Here is a 17,639-nt window from a genome sequence, read left to right on the forward strand (position 1 = left end):
TACACAGATTTTACTGGCTCAATAATAGTATTTTGTTCATTTCTAGCTAAAACTTTAACAATAAATCTTCCGTAGTGTACCTTTAAAAGGATAGTTCACCTAAAAAATAAAATTCAATCATCATTTACTTACCATCGTGCCATCTAAGATGTGTATGACTTACTTTCTTTTGCAGAACACAAAGCTCTGTAGGTCCATACAATTCAAGTGAATGGTGACCAAAACTTTGAAGCTCCAAAAAGTACATGAAGACAGTATAAGTAATCCATAAGACTCCAGTGGTTTAATCAATGTCTTCTGAAGCGATCCAGTTGGTTTTGGGTGAGAACAAACCAAAATGTAACTCCTTTTGCACTATACATCTTGACAGCGATAATGACTTCAAGCTCGATTACACTTCTTATGTGCCAAGCACTAGGAAGTGTATTCGAGCTTGAAATAATGATCATGCCTAGAGACTGCAATGTCAAGATGTACAGTGAAAAAGATATATTTTGGTCTGAGATATTCTTCTAAAAACCTTCATTTTGTGCTCAGCAGAAGAAAGAAAGCCTTACACATCTGGGATGGCATGAGGGTGAGTAAAGATGACAGAAAGTGGCTACATACAGTATATCCTGTAAATAAAAGCTGCAGTTACACAGATTTTGGTAACACTTTACAATAAAAGTTTCCATTTGTTAACATTAGTTAATGTATTAAGAACCATGAACTAACAATTAACAATACATTTCTTACAGCATTTATTAATCTTTGTTAATGTTAATACAACTTTTATTGTGCATTAACTAATGTTAACAAATAAAACTTTTGATTTTGAAGTGTATTAGTATATGTTGAAATTAACATTAACTAAGGTTTATAAATGCTTAAGTATATTTCATTGTTAGTTCATGTTGACTAATGTTAACGAATGGAACCTTATTGTAAAGTGTTAATGTGGCATTAATGTATTAACACTGAAATCACTATCGCAGAAAGCAGGAAGCATGCTCAGAATTTGAATGTTGAATCTCTTGGACAGGCAGCAGAAAACACGATGCACATCAATCGACAATGGCTGTCTGATTTAAACATTTCAAATGACAGAAAAATATATGAAAATTAATAAAACTAAGGCAAAATAATGAGATAACCAAGGAAGAGAGGACTAAATTGCTCAAAATAACAAAAACTTTAATGCATGACATCACAGTTTGTGGGCAGGCCCTGTCTCATGTTTCGGAGGGGGACCACAGATTTGCTGCACTGGTTGTGTGGTGATCAATAATGATTCTAATCTAATAGAAGATATGGAGTTTCATATAATGTGAACACAACCACCATGCACATTTTACCTCTTATCATCTGTAATAGTCCAGGTGCTAGCCTCAGGATCAACTGGTGCAAACAGCTGTCCGTCCAGTAAGGGTGCATAATCCCCTACACCGACACGAAGGTAGTCAACTGTGAGTTTGAAACGGATGTCATCTTTGGTGGTACCTTCAGGTAAACGCACACACACGGTCACGTCCTCTTCAGTTTGCTGCCAGAAGTAGATAGGGTCTGTGAGCGGAACAATGGAAGAAGTGACACCTGATTTAAAACAGATGCTTAGGGATGAATGCATAATTAAGTTACGCAGATTTCCGGTAGAATTTCATGCGAGTGTTTGCCTTAATTTATACAAAAGGGAGTGTGAGAGTGCAGTCAAAGATCTTCTGAAAATACAGTATAGGAAGTCAAGATGAAAGTACTGTATATACACTACCGGTCAAAAGTTTTGAAACACTTGACTGAAATGTTTCTCATGATCTTAAAAATCTTTTGATCTGAAGGCGTATGCTTAAATTTTTGAAATTAGTTTTGTAGACAAAAATATAATTGTGCCACCGTATTCATTTATTTCATTATAAATAAAAAAAGTTTTTGAAATTGATGACTTGGACCAAATAATAAAGAAAAGCAGCCAATAAGTGCCCAAAATAGATGGGAACTCCTTCAATACGGTTTAAAAAGCATCCCAGGGTGATACCTCAAGAAGCTGGTTGAGAAAATATCAAGAGTACATGTCTGCAAATTCTAGGCAAAGGGTGCCTACTTTGAAGATGCAAAAATATAACACGGTTTTGATTTATTTTGGATTTTGTTTAGTCACAACATAATTCCCATAGTTCCATTTATGTTATTCCATAGTTTTGATGACTTTACTATTATTCTAAAATGTGGAGAAAAAAAAAATTATAATAAAGAATGAGTACGTGTTTCAAAACATTTGACTGGTAGTGTATGAATAAGGGATACGTGTATATTTAAGGGTACAGTATATTTACACTTGAAGTATATAGGTTTTCAGTATTTTCAAAAATTTTTGCCTTCATTAGTAAATTTTAAGTGTACTAGAGGTAGAACTATAAATCGGTTTGCCAATAATTGCAGAGCATATATATATATATATATATATATATATATATATATATATATATATATATACACATATACATACATACATACATACATACACACACTGCATTCAGTAAGTATTCAGACACCTTAATTTTTTTAATGTTGTAGCCTTCTGCTAAAATGCTTTAAAAAAAAAAAAAAAAAAAAGAAAATCACAATCTACACTCCATACCCCATAATGACAAAGAAAAAAACAGATTTTTTATAACTTTGCAAATTGATTAAAAATAAAAAAATAAAATATCACACTGACATAATATTCAGAGCCTTAACTCAGTACTTAGTTGAAGCACCTTTGGCAGCAATTCAAGTCTTTTTCGGTATGATGCGACAAGCTCTGCACACCTGGATTTGGGGATCCTCTCAAGCTCTGTCAGGTTGGATGGGGACCGTCGGTGGACAGCCATTTTCAGGTCTCTCCAGAGATGTTCAATTGGCTTCAAGTCCGGGCTCTGGCTGGGCCACTCAAGGACATTCACAGAGTTGTTCCTAAGCCACTCTTGCATGGTCTTGGCTGTGTGCTTAGGGTCATTGTCCTGCTGGAAAGTAAACCTTCGGCCCAGTCTGAGGTCCTGAGCGCTCTGGACCAGGATTTTCATTAAGGATAGCTCTGTATTTTGCTGCGTTCAGCTTTCCTTCAACATTGACCAGTCCCCCAGTCCCTGCTGCTGAAAAACACCCCCACAGCATGATGTTACCACCACCATGCTTCACTGTTGGGATGGCATTGCACAGTTGATGAGCGGTGCCTGGTTTCCTCCAGACATGACGCTTGGAATTGAGGCCAAACAGTTCAATCTTCGTTTCATCAGACCAGAGGATCTTGTTTCTCATAGTCTGAGAGTCCTTCCAAGCGAGCTTTCATGTGTCTTACACTGAGGAGAGGCTTCCGTCTGGCCACTCTGCCATAAATCCCAAATTGGTGGAGTGTTGCAGTGATGGGTGTCCTTCTGCAAGTTTCTCTCATCTCCACACATGATCTCTAGAGCTCAACCAGAGTGACCAATGGGTTCTTGGTCACCTCTCTTACCAAGGCCCTTCTCCCCCGATTGCTCAGTTTGGCCGGGCGACCAGCTCTAGGAAGTGTCCTGGTTGTTCCATACTTCTTCCATTTAAGAATAATGGAGGCCACTGTGCTCTTGGGAACCTTCAATGTAGCCGAATTTTTTTTAGCCTTCCCCAGTCTGTGCCTCGACACAATCCTGTCTCTGCACTCCTCAGGCAGGCCCTTTGACCTCATGGCTTGGTTTTTGCACTGATATGCATTTTCAGCTGTGAGACCTTACATAGACAGGTGTGTGCCTTTTCCAAATCGTTCATTCAATTGAATTTGCCACAGGTGGACTCCAATCAAAGTGTAGAAACATCTCAAAGATGATTCAGAAAAATGGGATGCACCTGAGCTAAATTTCAAGCGTCATAGCAAAGGGTCTAAATACTTACACTACCGGTCAAATGTTTTTAAACACTTATTCTTTATTATAATTTTTTTTCTCACATATTAGAATAATAGTAAAGTCATCAAAACTATGGAATAACATAAATGGAACTATGGGAATTATGTTGTGACTAAACAAAATCCAAAATAAATCAAAACTGTGTTATATTTTAGCATCTTCAAAGCAGTCACCCTTTGCCTAGAATTTGCAGACATGTACTCTTGACATTTTCTCAACCAACTTCTTGAGGTATCACCCTGGGATGCTTTTTAAACCGTATTGAAGGAGTTCCCATCTATTTTGGGCACTTATTGGCTGCTTTTCTTTATTATTTGGTCCAAGACATCAATTTCAAAAAAAATTTTTTTTTAATTAAATATTTGTTTTATAATGAAATAAATGAATATGGTGGCACAATTATATTTTTGTCTACAAAACTAATTTCAAAAATTTAAGCATACACCTTCAGATCAAAAGATTTTTAAGATCATGAGAAACATTTCAGTCAAGTGTTTCAAAACTTTTGACTGGTAGTGTATGTCAATGTGATATTTCAGTTTTTTATTTTTAACAAAAATCTGATTTTTGCTTTGTCATTATGGGGTATGGAGTGTAGATTGATGTGAGAAAAAAATTATAATTTAAAGCATTTTAGCATAAGGCTGCAGCATAACAAAATGTGAAAAAAATGAAGGGGTCTGAATAATTTCGGAATGCACTGTATACACTGATGAGCCTAAACATTATGACCATCCACACGTGAAGGGAATAACATTTATCATCTCTTAACAAGGCCGCATGTCAAGGTCTGGGTAGATAAGATGGTAAGCGAACAATCAATTCTCGTAGTCAATATGTTGAATGACCTGAGCGACTTTGACAAGGGCCAAATTGTTATGGCCAGAAACTGGGTCAGAGCATCTCTGGAACGGCAAGGCTTGTGGGGTGCTCCCGGCCAGCAGTAGTGAGAACCTACCAACAGTGGTCCGAGGAGGGACAAACCACAAACCAGCGACATAGTGTTAGGAGCCCAAGGCACATCGATGCACAAGGGCAACGAAGGCTATCCCGTCTGGTCCCCAACCGACAGAAGGTCTACTGTGGCACAAGTCACAGGAAATGAATGATGGTTACAGGAGGAATGTGTCACAACACACAGTGCATCGCACCCTGCTGTGTATGGGGCTGCATAGCAGCAGACCAGTCTGAGTGCCCATGATGACTCCTGTCAACCATCAAAAGCACCTACAATGGGCACTCGAGTGTTGGAACTGAACCTTGGAGCAGTGGAAGAGGGTCACCTGGTCCGATGAGTCCTGTTTTCTTTTACATCACTTCAAATAAAATAAAATAAAATAAAATCACTTTTATTGTCACACAACCATATACACAAGTGCAATAGTGGGTGAAAGTCTTGGGTGCAGTTCCGAGCAACATAGCAGTCATGACAGTGATGAGACATATACCAATTTACAATAAACATCAGATTTACACAACACAATTTACATATCTAATATACACATAATTACACACAACACAATGTACAAATAATATACAATGTACAGTATACAATACACACAATATAGAATACACATTATACAATAGTATATATAGTATATATAAAATATACAGTAGGTTGTATTTTACTGTATTGACATTCAGGCTGTCAGTTGATAGTCAGTTGCCAGAAGGCCACTTGGATAGCCGTGTACGTGTGAGCCGTTTACCTGGGGAAGTAATGGCACCAGGATGCACTGTGGAAAGATGACAAGCCAGTGATGTGAGTGTGATGCTCTGGGCAATGTTCTGCTGGGAAACACTGGGTCCGGCCATTCATGTGGACATCAATTTGACACGTGCCACCTACCTAAACATCGTTGTAGACCAGGTACACCCCTTCATGGCAATGGTATTCCCTGATAGCAGTGGCCTCTTTCAGCAGGGTAATTTGCCCTACCACACTGCACACATTGTTTGGGGATGGTTTGAGGAAATCACAAATTCCCCAGTTCTCAATCCGATTGAGCATCTGTGGGATGTGCTGGACCAACAAGTCCGATCCATGGCAGAGCCACCTTGAAACTTACTGGACTTGAAGAATCTGCTGCTTGGTGCCAGATACCACAGAACAACTTCAGGGGTCTTGTCGAGTCCATGCCTTGGCGGGTCAGCGCTGTTTTTTTTTTGTTTTTTTCTCCCAATTCCCAATGTGTTTTTAAGTCCACGTGGTCGCGTAGTGATTCGCCTCAGTCCGGGTGGTGGAGGATGAATCCCAGTTGCCTCCGCATCTGAGAACGTCAACCCGCGCATCTTATCATGTGGCTTGTTGAGCGCATGTGGAGGCTTCACGCCATCCATCACGGCAACCACGCTCAACTCACCACGCGCCCCACCGAGAACGAACCACACTGTAGCGACCACGAGGAGTTTACCCCATGTGACTCTACCCTCCCTAGCAACCGGGCCAATTTGGTTGCTTAGGAGACCTGGCTGAAGTCACTCAGCACACCCTGGGATTCGAACTAGCGAGCAAGCGATCTCCAGGGGTGGTAACCAGCATATTTTACCACTGAGCTACCCAGGCCCCGTCAGCGCTGTTTTTGACAGCACACAGAGGACCGACAGCATATTAGGCAGGTGGTCATAATGTTTTGGCTCATCTGTGTATTGTATATAGTATCTATTTCGGGCTTGTTTAAAGTCAAAGTCTCGCATTATGCACCAAATCTAAATTTTTCTGGTTATTATTGGGATTTTGGTTGCACAATAAACTGATTTTGGGATTTTATTCATTTTGGACTCTTGTAGCCTCAATGTCTGTAACCCTTTATTTTATAAATCGCTTTAAAAGAAAAAATATATAAAACTATTGGTCAATTAATCGGTTATCTGCCTTTTCTACAACCTTGATTATTGGAATCCACAAACGGTCCACAAACCACAATTATTTCTTTTGGAGGAATCTCTTACCACTTTCTGTAACTTTTGCGTTATAGTCATGCAAGGATACCAGAAAGAATGTGACATGTCAGTAAAACAGTTTTTAACATGGAGCAATTATTTTTTTACATACAATTACGTTGGCAATAACCATAACCAGAAATTCATCCATTTAAAAAAGTGGCTCCTCTTCAAAAGGACAATTTAGACAACTTCACAGCTCAAACAGCAAGCATTCTTTATTAAAGAATTCATGTAAATGCTTTAACAAAAATTTAAGCTCCACAGTTCTCCTTTTAAGCCCTATACTTGCCCCATAGACTTCTATTGTAAGTGCATTACTGTAAATTGTACACACATTTTCCTTTATTTTTATGAATGGAGGGACAAATTATTTTCTTGAGTAATCAACAGCATGCCACAGATGCTTTCATTTTAAATGGGAATATACATTTAACTATTAAAAGTTGAAAAGTCTTCAAAATGGTTCAACATGGGTTGCTTCTTGCCAATTTTTACTGTATTTCAGAACAGCAATGTCTAGAAAACCCCTCATTTGTATCTTAAAGGTGCTGTAAGTGATTTTTTCATGGAAAGGTATGCAAAAAATGTTCCTACTCCCGGAGAGATATTACTGAAATAAGTGTTGTATCTCAACTGTCTCTGTGACAACTCTAGACTCCGTAAACAGCAAACAAAAATGTGTCAGTGGAGAGCAGACAATGACGCTTTCAACCTGTCAATCATTTTGCACATTCTCACAGTGTTGTAGTTGCAGCAAATTATTTAGATTTACTGCCATTGTTTCAATAAAGCTCATTTGGTAACTTTGGAGTGCAGGGTTTTGGAAAGAGGGGGCATGGCTAATACAATGATTCAGTCTCGTGGAAATAGAATGGCTAAATCGTACCTTTGATCGATCACACACTCACACAGCAACCTGTTGGCCTTAAGGCACAGTAACATTAATCATTACACACTATGACACTTGCTCCAGGGGGATTGTTTTGTAAATTTTTTTTCACTGTAAGTCACTTTGGATATAAACATCATCTAAATGACAAATCAGATATTAGGTAAGATGGAGAGGATGAAACCCCAAGTGATTGTAGACAGTTTGATTTTCTGCGATTTTCTGCAAGTTGATCTCTTAACCAGAAACCAAAGATAATAATGAACAGAAAAATAAATGAACAGAGAGATCTAGAGAGGTCTAAGTCTCGCCCACCCACAGTGTTAGTGCTGGAAGAAGCTTATTACTGAAATTGGAACAATTTTCTCATTCCATAATGCTGCTTAAGAGTGCAATTTGAAGTGAGAGCAGCATTCTCATTATCTTCTTTTGTTGCAGGTCTAGTCAACTTGCACCCAACCTGAGTCTTGCTGTGCAAAACAGGGTAATGAAGAGAATGCCTGCGACACTGCTAAATCACGGTGACTTTGCATTGGGGCTGTCAATCGATTAAAATTTTTAATCAAATTAATTATATGGTATGCCGATTAATTAAATCGCAATTGATTGCATATATAAATATTTGCTTAGAAAGCCCCTCAAATAACAATAATAATTCAATAATTATTAAATACTTATAAATAGTTATATTTAAATCATTACAAATAAAACATATATTATAAAAAATTATAATATAGATAATTAAAATGCATTACATCATTGTGGCAAACGAGTAAAGCATTAAAAAAAGACGGTAACACTTTACAATAAGGTTCCATTTGTTACCATTAGTTAATAACATTAGTTAACATGAACTAACAATCGACAATACTTTTACAGCTTTTGTTAATCTTAGTTAATGTTAATTTCATCATACAGTGCATCCGGAAAGTATTCACAGCGCTTCACTTTTTCCACATTTTGTTATGTTACAGCCTTTTTCCAAAATGGATTAAATTCATTATTTTCCTCAAAATTCTACAAACAATACCCCATAATGACAACATGAAAGAAGTTTGTTTGAAATCTTTGCAAATGTATTAAAAATAAAAAACGAAAAAAATCACATGTACATAACTATTCACAGCCTTTGCTCAATACTTTGTTGAAGCACCTTTGGCACCAATTACAGCCTCAAGTCTTTTTGAGTATGATGCTACAAGCTTGGCACACCTATTTTTGGGCAGTTTCTCCCATTCTTCTTTGCAGGACCTCTCAAGCTCCATCAGGTTGGATGGGGAGCGTCGGTGCACAGCCATTTTCAGATCTCTCCAGAGATGTTCAATCGGGTTCAAGTCTGGGCTCTGGCTGGGCCACTCAAGGACATTCACAGAGTTGTCCCGGAGCCACTCCTTTGTTATCTTGGCTGTGTGCTTAGGGTCATTTTCCTGTTGGAAGATGAACCTTCGCCCCAGTCTGAGGTCCAGAGCACTCTGGAGCAGGTTTTCATCAAGGATGTCTCTGTACATTGCTGCATTCATCTTTCCCTCGATCCTGACTAGTCTCCCAGTTCCTGCCGCTGAAAAACATCCCCACAGCATGATGCTGCCACCACCATGCTTCACTGTAGGGATGGTATTGGCCAGGTGATGAGCGGTGCCTGGTTTCCTCCAGACATGACACTTGCCATTCAGGCCATAGAGTTCAATCTTTGTTTCTCATGGTCTGAGAGTCCTTCAGGTGCCTTTTGGCAAACTCCAGGCGGGCTGTCATGTGCCTTTTACGGAGGAGTGGCTTCCGTCTGGCCACTCTACCATACAGGCCTGATTGGTGGAGTGCTGCAGAGATGGTTGTTCTTCTGAAAGGTTCTCCTCTCTCCACAGAGAAATGCTGGAGCTCTGTCAGAGTGACCATCGGGTTCTTGGTCACCTCCCTGACTAAGGTCCTTTTCCCCCGATCGCTCAGTTTGGCCGGGCAGCCAGCTCTAGTAAGAGTCCTGGTGGTTCCAACCTTCTTCCATTTACGGATGATGGAGGCCACTGTGCTCATTGGGACCTTCAATGCTGCAGAAATTTTTCTGTACCCTTCCCCAGATCTGTGCCTCGATACAATCCTGTCTCGGAGGTCTACAGACAATTCCTTGGACTTCATGGCTTAGTTTGTGCTTTGACATGCACTGCTAACTGTGGGACCTTATATAGACAGGTGTGTGCCTTTCCAAATCATGTCCAATCAACTGAATTTACCACAGGTGGACTCCAATCAAGTTGTAGAAACATCTCAAGGATGATCAGTGGAAATAGGATGCACCTGAGCTCAATTTTGAGTGTCATGGCAAAGGCTGTGAATACTTATGTTCATGTGATTTTTTTTTGTTTTTTAATTTTAATAAATTTGCTAAGATTTCAAACAAACTTCTTTCACGTTGTCATTATGGGGTATTGTTTGTAGAATTTTGAGGAAAATAATGAATTTAATCAATTTTGGAATAAGGCTGTAACATAATAAAATGTGGAAAAAGTGAAGCGCTGTGAATACTTTCCGGATGCACTGTATACTAATACATTTCTCAAATCAAAAGTTGTGTTTGTTAACATTAGTAAATGCATTATGAACTAACATGAACTTACAATAAACAATTGTATTTAATTTATCTTGTATTTTAGATTAATAAATGCTGTAAACAATATATTGGTAACTGTTTGTTCATGATACCTAATGCATTAACTAATATTAACGAATAGAAACTTATTGTAAAGTGTTAACAAAAAGACAATTCACAAAGTGGCTTTAGTATGCAATATATGTTTATTTCCATATTATTGAACTTATGTCATCTGCCTCAGCAGTTGGAGATAGATTTATTATGAGGGCTTTTCTAAGGATGCGTCAATGCACACCTGCGTCAGACGCTTTTGGAGCGTCTCGTTTGCGTCGCGTCATAAACATACCGTTTTTAGGTCGCTGTGTCAAGTTAAACAGTTTGAAGCTTAGAAAAACACGTCTTGAGATCCCTGCGTTCGTATATGCATTCCATCAAGCTGTGTTTGAACGTAAGAACGTGTTCTCATATTGTTTTGTCAGCTGTCGGTGAGTGTGGCGCATTGCCCAAACTGCTGAAGATTCGCTTCCTGGCCCTTGGAGAAACAAGTGGTATTTCAAGCTTGAATTGCTCAGATGGAAGGAATATTCCTTATCACAGTCCGGAGACATGATTACCTGCGTTATTTCTTTTAACACGTTATTTTTTATATAATTAATCGCACTGAATTAACGCGTTAAATTGACAGCCCTACTTTGCATGTATAAAGGGTATGTGGATACACTTCGTGAAAAACATGGCATTCTTTTGCTCTAAGAGTTTGATGTTCTGAACGTAAGACACCCTCCCCAGTCCTCCTAGAACATTTATGGGAGCTAAACTGCAAAAATGTGTCACTCCGAAATGTCGAAATCCCGAATGTTCAGTCTCAGTCACCATTCACTTTATTTGTATGGAGTGCACCTTAACAGGTAGAATAGCAAAAACGGCCTGTTTAAAATGTTGGAAAATGTCAAATTAAATAATTATTTGTGGTGCAAGCAACCTCGACTAATATTTTACATAAACATCAGGAGGAAAATGCTACAAAAGTGTAGAATATGGTTCCATTGAGTGCTGCACTTCTTGTATTCTCCCTTGTTTGTTTGCGGCTTTGTGGCAGTGTGTGAAAATTACACAGTTATTGATATTTGCCATAAATGTATCAGTTCAATACTGTCTAGAAAGAATTCTAATTCACAATATACATTTTCCCCCCTACCTCTAATAACTGTGTTCACTGTATAAGCTTTGGATTGTGCATGTACCCTGAGATCACTACACAACCAAAAGAATGTCAACATCTGGTGTGCATGTGTGTGTGTGGCCACATTAATAGTCTTTTGTGGATAAGGAAGTTCGAGCTCTCTTTCTGAAGCAAGCTAATGCACCTCTATTCTATTCGCCACCCAATGGAGTCTCTCAGAACTCTCAGCCTCTTAATATGAGAGAGGGAGGATAAGCCATTCACTCACATGGCAAAATCACTCCTTTATGTCGAAGACAAAAGCGCAAAGGGAGCACAGGAAACAAATGACCTTTTAAAAGTGTCCTGTCTTGCAATTTTTCACTGTAGAACAGCCACTGATGACTAATACAATGGTGTTAGAGAAAAACAGGGAATGTGCAAAAGATGTTAAAGGGACATCCATGCTAATACATTTTCGTTTCCTAACATCATAATTTTCCAAACATGCGGTAATATAGAGCATTTTCTAAACGCTTTGTTTTAGGTGGAGGAAAATGCTGCTCTAATGTGGTTGAGAGGCATAAATGTAGTGAAATCAATGCTTTTTCATATGAAAATGTATTAGTTTGGACATGGTCATGGTAACTTTTTCTCATGTACAATCAGCAGGTCATTATCAACAACACTGATCTCCCTGTCAGGGTTTATTCTGTAATAATGATTGGGTTGACTGTACATTATCTCTATATGAAAGTGTTACCATTGAAGATCTAATGCATGAAAGCAAGAAAATACTTGCTATCAATTTAGCTTCTATTCATTTTTTTACAAACAGTTTACAGACACAAAATATATTACCAGTGTGTCACACAAGTGGTCTATATTTACATCAAGTAGACTGGCATACTTTATTTAAAATGACCTCCCAATGAGAAATTAACATAAATGATGACTGCATCAGTACATAGACACTCAGAAGCCCATGGTCCTCTCCAGTCCTCATCATAGTCTATTTGAGGAATTATATTTGAATGATTCTTTCTGTTGTTTCTATGGATACCGCAAGCCTCTCATTCATTATGTGAAGGTACTGATCCTCAAGTCTGCGGCACTTCACAGTTTTTAGGTTGATCGGTGACTTAAAATGGCTTTTCTTGAGGGCTTTGAGAATGATGTAAACGTGTGTTGGAGAAATTTTACTCCCCTAAAGTTTAGATTAATATCTTGGTACAATTGCAAAAATGTAAATCAAGAACACTACAATAAGCCAAAATGGTTTATGCAGGCTATGTTTGGTCAGATATGAATTTTTCTGGTATGAAATTTGACTGGAACCAGTTTTCAGTATGCAGAGACAGTATATGGGTTTGAAGACAGACCACTGGTAGAAAAATGTATGGGAGAATTTCTGACACTCAATATGCCAGCTCTAGGAATGAAAGTTCCCACCTTTCAGTAAAAAGAGCTTATTGCCTTTTTGATAGTGTTTGTTTACTCTAGAATGCGCATGAGCATTAAGACCAGAATAAAAAATCAAGGGTTTATTTTGTGCAATTTGAGCTGAGGAAGCAATATTTATAATAGCAAATAGAGGCTTATATTGGTTTTACCGGTAGTTACTTTTTCAAACTATTGGTTATCAGAAAAAAATCTGTGCCTATAGTTTAAAAAAAAAAAAAAAAAGTTTCTCTGTGGCCAGCACTAGAGAACTGTACAGTTAAAATATTTTGGTTCTACAGTATAAAAGTGGCCTCTAGAGGTTAAATAAAAACAATCACTGATACCTCTTGGGGATTTGCTGACACTAAATCTTTCATCAATGACAATTTTCACCCATATTTTTACTGTCATTTCAATGCATGTTATTTTGATTAGATAAACAAGTGTTCTTTATTGAAGCAAGAGCATGCAAAGAAATATTTGAATATATGGAAACGTGCCCTGTCAACACACACAGTAGCCGCTTTTCCACTATCAGGCCAGGGCTATCAACCACAAGAGCCACAAGACCAAAATTGATCTGCGTTCCCACCATTGAGCCAATAACTCCGCAGCGTTGCCCAAAAACCCGCCCTTAATACGCCAAAGCAGTGCCAAAGTCACACACCCCACCCATTTCACAAGCAAGAGGGAAGCTCAAGCTGAGGTATCATGTTATCTAGAATATCTAGTTTATATCAAATGTAAACAGCAAGATAAGTTAGCGTTGACAACTCACCGACTATAACTGCCATGGTGTCCCGAGTGGTCTCTTCACTAACAGCGGGACGGTATCCCAGCACACCATCTATGAAAGTTCACCGAACCATAGAAAGTAATTTCTTTGGGTGCCGCATTGTCCATTAGGCGTTTTAACGGATTTGTACTGTGTACTATTGTTTTATTAATTTTTCCCCCCGAACCTTTACCGTTGTGTGCTGGATAAGAACCTGGGAAGAAAATATATTCTATATAAATCGATTTTCAAAACTATCTGCTGATTAATAGGTTATTGGCCATTTCCACCACCTTAATTATCGGAATCTGTAAAATCCCCTATCACTCGACTTGTAATATCAAATGTATTGTTGATTTGAATAAAGAAATGGAATCATGACAAACAGTTTTAGAGATTTTGGTCATAGCTCATTCAAGTAGATAAGAGCTGTACTTGTATGCTAGTAATGTAATGATTGCTTTTTTTTTTTTTTTTTTGGTGTTGTGAGGGTTGTGAGTGTCTCACCCAATTTCTCCACCTCCATGTCTGCAGCAGGTGGCTCTTCAAGCAGAACTCCGTCCACCTCAGTGAAAGTGAAGGGTTTCTCTGAGGCTATAATGAGTCCTTTTCCCTGAGGTTCTACAGCAGCATAATGTGGGACAGACTTCCCCTTCATCATCCTCTTCATCCTCACACCATACTTTTTCTCTTCTCCTGCAAGAAACAAACCACTTGCTATATTTTTGCTCTGTATTTTCCCTTTTACCTTCTCTTTTGTCTACATTCTCTTTTTGCATTCTTTTAGAAAGCATTTTCATTAGTGGTCTCAGATTTTTGGACCCCATTGTACATTCTCCCATATATAGTATATTGTTATTACACAGTATAATCCACTATATATTCATATCATACATTTCCCCAATACACTGTTATAACTGCTTATTAAACAAGAGAACTTCACTAATGAAGACAATGAACTACTTTGCCAATGCTTCTCAGCTCCGTGCAGCTCAATCTTAAGTGTGAGAGCTGAAATCGTCTGAGCTGAACAACAGAGAAGCACTCAGTCTTACCCTGCCCAGCAGAGTTGTCCACAGTGATCCACTCCAGCGAGATTGAGAAGCCGCTGCCTTTGGTATCAGATGGATCTTTCTGGACTCTCAGCAGCAGCACTTCAACGGTGTGAACATTAGAGTGGATGTGAGCCAGACTGTGAACAATGATGAACGGCTCTCCTAAACATTCACTGAACATGGGCTGGGGATAAAATAAAAATAAAAAAATTTATAGTAATAGAACACTGCATGTGCACCTCGCACTTTAACTGAAATAAAACAACTACTTGGACAACAGCTTGTACAGAATACAATTTTAATCGGATTTGACTGCAGGCACCTACAGATCACTCATTTGAAATTAGCAATTAAAATCCCCATGAACTGGCTTGACGACACATTTTTCATATCTACATCCTTATTCTAGAGAGCAATTGATTGGAAAAAATCTGCATATTGCTTGATGAGACATCAGTGTTTTTTGTGTTTCCCGAAAGAGACAGTAAATTTGAAAAGCGTGCATCTGCTAAAGTGAATTTTGTCCATGTTTAGGAGTAAACTAGCATATAGATGGCCTCAAAGCTAACAGACATGGAATCAAAGCCACAAAACTTCACAAAACTAGGGTGCAGGTATGGCATAATGTCAATCAAACTGACGTACAATATGTCACTGTCTTCTGGAGAGAAGGACACTAGGCTTCACACATTAGACACATTTGACTTTACTTTGGCAGCAAAATGCTTTTGCGCTATGAAAAATTAGAGGGAAATAGTAATACAAATAAAAAGCCTATTTATTTTTGTTAATATTTATTTAAAAACATAAAGTTATGTGGCAAACTGCAGTTTAGTTGTTTTGCCCCATTGTTGATTGTTTTTTTTTTTTTTTATTAGATGCTAATTCCATGACGTCTGTTTTTTATTTATTTATTTTTTTTTATGGAAAAGCAGCTATAATTAACAAACGTTTTTTGTTCATTTGACTTGATTGTCTCATTAGCCTATATCGCATTATTATGCAGAGTAGACTATCGTGATTACAGCGCAAAATAAACACAGCAACTGAGATTCGTCCACCGCCACCCGGATTGAGGCGAGTCACTACGCCACCACGAGAACTTAGTGCATTAGGCATTCCAAATTGGGGAGAAAAAAAAAAAAGAATAGAATACAATATATCAATTGACTAAATTGACCTACTATTAACGATCAAGTTATAGGACATTTTACATGAAAGTGCTGGCAGATTTTCAACCTACCTCCCATTTAAGATGTGAACTCTCTCCCCTCTTGCTGGTGCGCAGGAGAGTCAGCGTTCCTGTTCCGTCCGACAGTGCGGCCCAGGTCGCAGATGTCAGGCTCAGAGAAGCACATAATTGCTCCCCCTTACATGAGCTTGGGTCCGATTCGAAACGGAACATCTCCTGAGGTTTCCCCAAGGCTGTGTCCTGGAAAAACATCAGGCAGAGACCTGTTAATAATACAGTCTTTGAAAAAGACTCTTCAAGGCTGTAGGCTGTAGACTCTAAGAGTCACAGCTATGCCCTCTGTACACCCAAAATTAACACAGCATTCCATAAAATGTAGGAACAACACCGGGTTAAATTTCCACAATCCAAGATGCATTAGCTACAACCAGAGTCTTACATTTGGTATAGGGTCTTGCTCAAAAGGTAAAAGAGTGATCACCCCTTGTCCAGGATATTTTAAGTGACAACACTTAAGAATTACAAGTGAGAGGGAAACATTTTCAAAGGCAACTAGCCTAATTATTTTCCAGAATATGTAGGAAATTTTAGTTTTTTCTACAATGTTTCCGTGAGTGGAAAACTCAAATACAAATATCCAGGTTTTCCAGAAGCCGTGGGAATTTTGCACATGGCCTTTACACCTACAATCTTTTTGTTACCAGCCCAGATCTTAAACACCAAAAGCACTGCGCAAGCCAGCGATGCAACAAACCCTGAACACTCTTAATTCTTTTGTTTAGTGTATGCATTTCTTCAAGGACATTGTAGTTTCAATGGTTCCTGAATGATGTTAAAACACCAGCTTGAGGGGGCCTGGGTAGCTCAGCGGGTATTGACGCTGACTACCACCCCTGGAGTCGCGAGTTCGAATCCAGGGTGTGCTGAGTGACTCCAGCCAGGTCTCCTAGGCAAACAAATTGGCCTGGTTGCTAGGGAGGGTAGAGTCACACGGGGTAACCTCCTCGCGGTCGTGATTAGGGGTTCTCGCTCTCAATGGGGTGCTTGGTAATTTGTGCATGGATTGCAGGGAGTAGCATGAGCCTCCACATGCTGTGAGTCTCCACGGTGTCATGCACAGCGAGCCACATGATAAGATGCGCAGACTTACGGTCCCAGAAGTGGAGGCAACTGAGACTTGTCCTTCACTACCCGGATTGAGGCGAGTAACTGCACTACCACGAGGACCTACTAAGTAGTGGGAATTGGGCATTCCAAATTGGGAGAAAAGGGGATAAAAAAATATATATATATTGTATATCCTGCAAATATATTGTCAAATCACAAATAAGCAAATTAAGTTTCTTTTCATTTTGCTTTTGTCATGATGGTCAAGATTTGATAAAAAAATCTTTCAAAATCAAAAGGGAAACTTCTACAGGCTAACTGACACAAACAGATAGCATGAATGCCCTCTGCTGGTGAAGAAAAAATAAAAAGAAGTACCATTGTACACATTACCCTGTAAAAGCATTATTCATTGACAAATTAAAAACAGCATTAGGTAAACTGTTACCTAATATAACCTACTAGAGAAATAAATAGGTTCTCTCAGGTTTCTCAGACAATTAATCTAATCCACAAACTGTTTAAAAACACATGGAAGGTCTTAAACTTGCAGTATCTAATCCTATGTCATAGTTAACAGCCAT

The 17,639-nt window shown here is 38.6% G+C and overlaps 1 protein-coding gene across 1 annotated transcript in view; it reads right to left on the reverse strand.

The window, feature by feature from the left end:
* nudcd1 (NudC domain containing 1) overlaps positions 1-17,639 on the reverse strand; it is a 31,893-nt gene that overhangs the window by 13,161 nt on the left and 1,093 nt on the right. Inside the window, exons 3-6 of the mRNA XM_051671309.1 lie at positions 16,000-16,188; positions 14,757-14,940; positions 14,209-14,397; positions 1,338-1,545 (exon numbers count right to left, since the gene is read on the reverse strand). Of these exons, the coding sequence (XP_051527269.1) occupies positions 1,338-1,545; positions 14,209-14,397; positions 14,757-14,940; positions 16,000-16,188 (770 nt within the window). The remainder of the gene's footprint in view (positions 1-1,337; positions 1,546-14,208; positions 14,398-14,756; positions 14,941-15,999; positions 16,189-17,639) is intronic.

Source organism: Myxocyprinus asiaticus, chromosome 34 (assembly GCF_019703515.2).
Source record: "Myxocyprinus asiaticus isolate MX2 ecotype Aquarium Trade chromosome 34, UBuf_Myxa_2, whole genome shotgun sequence".
Lineage (NCBI taxonomy): Eukaryota > Metazoa > Chordata > Actinopteri > Cypriniformes > Catostomidae > Myxocyprinus > Myxocyprinus asiaticus.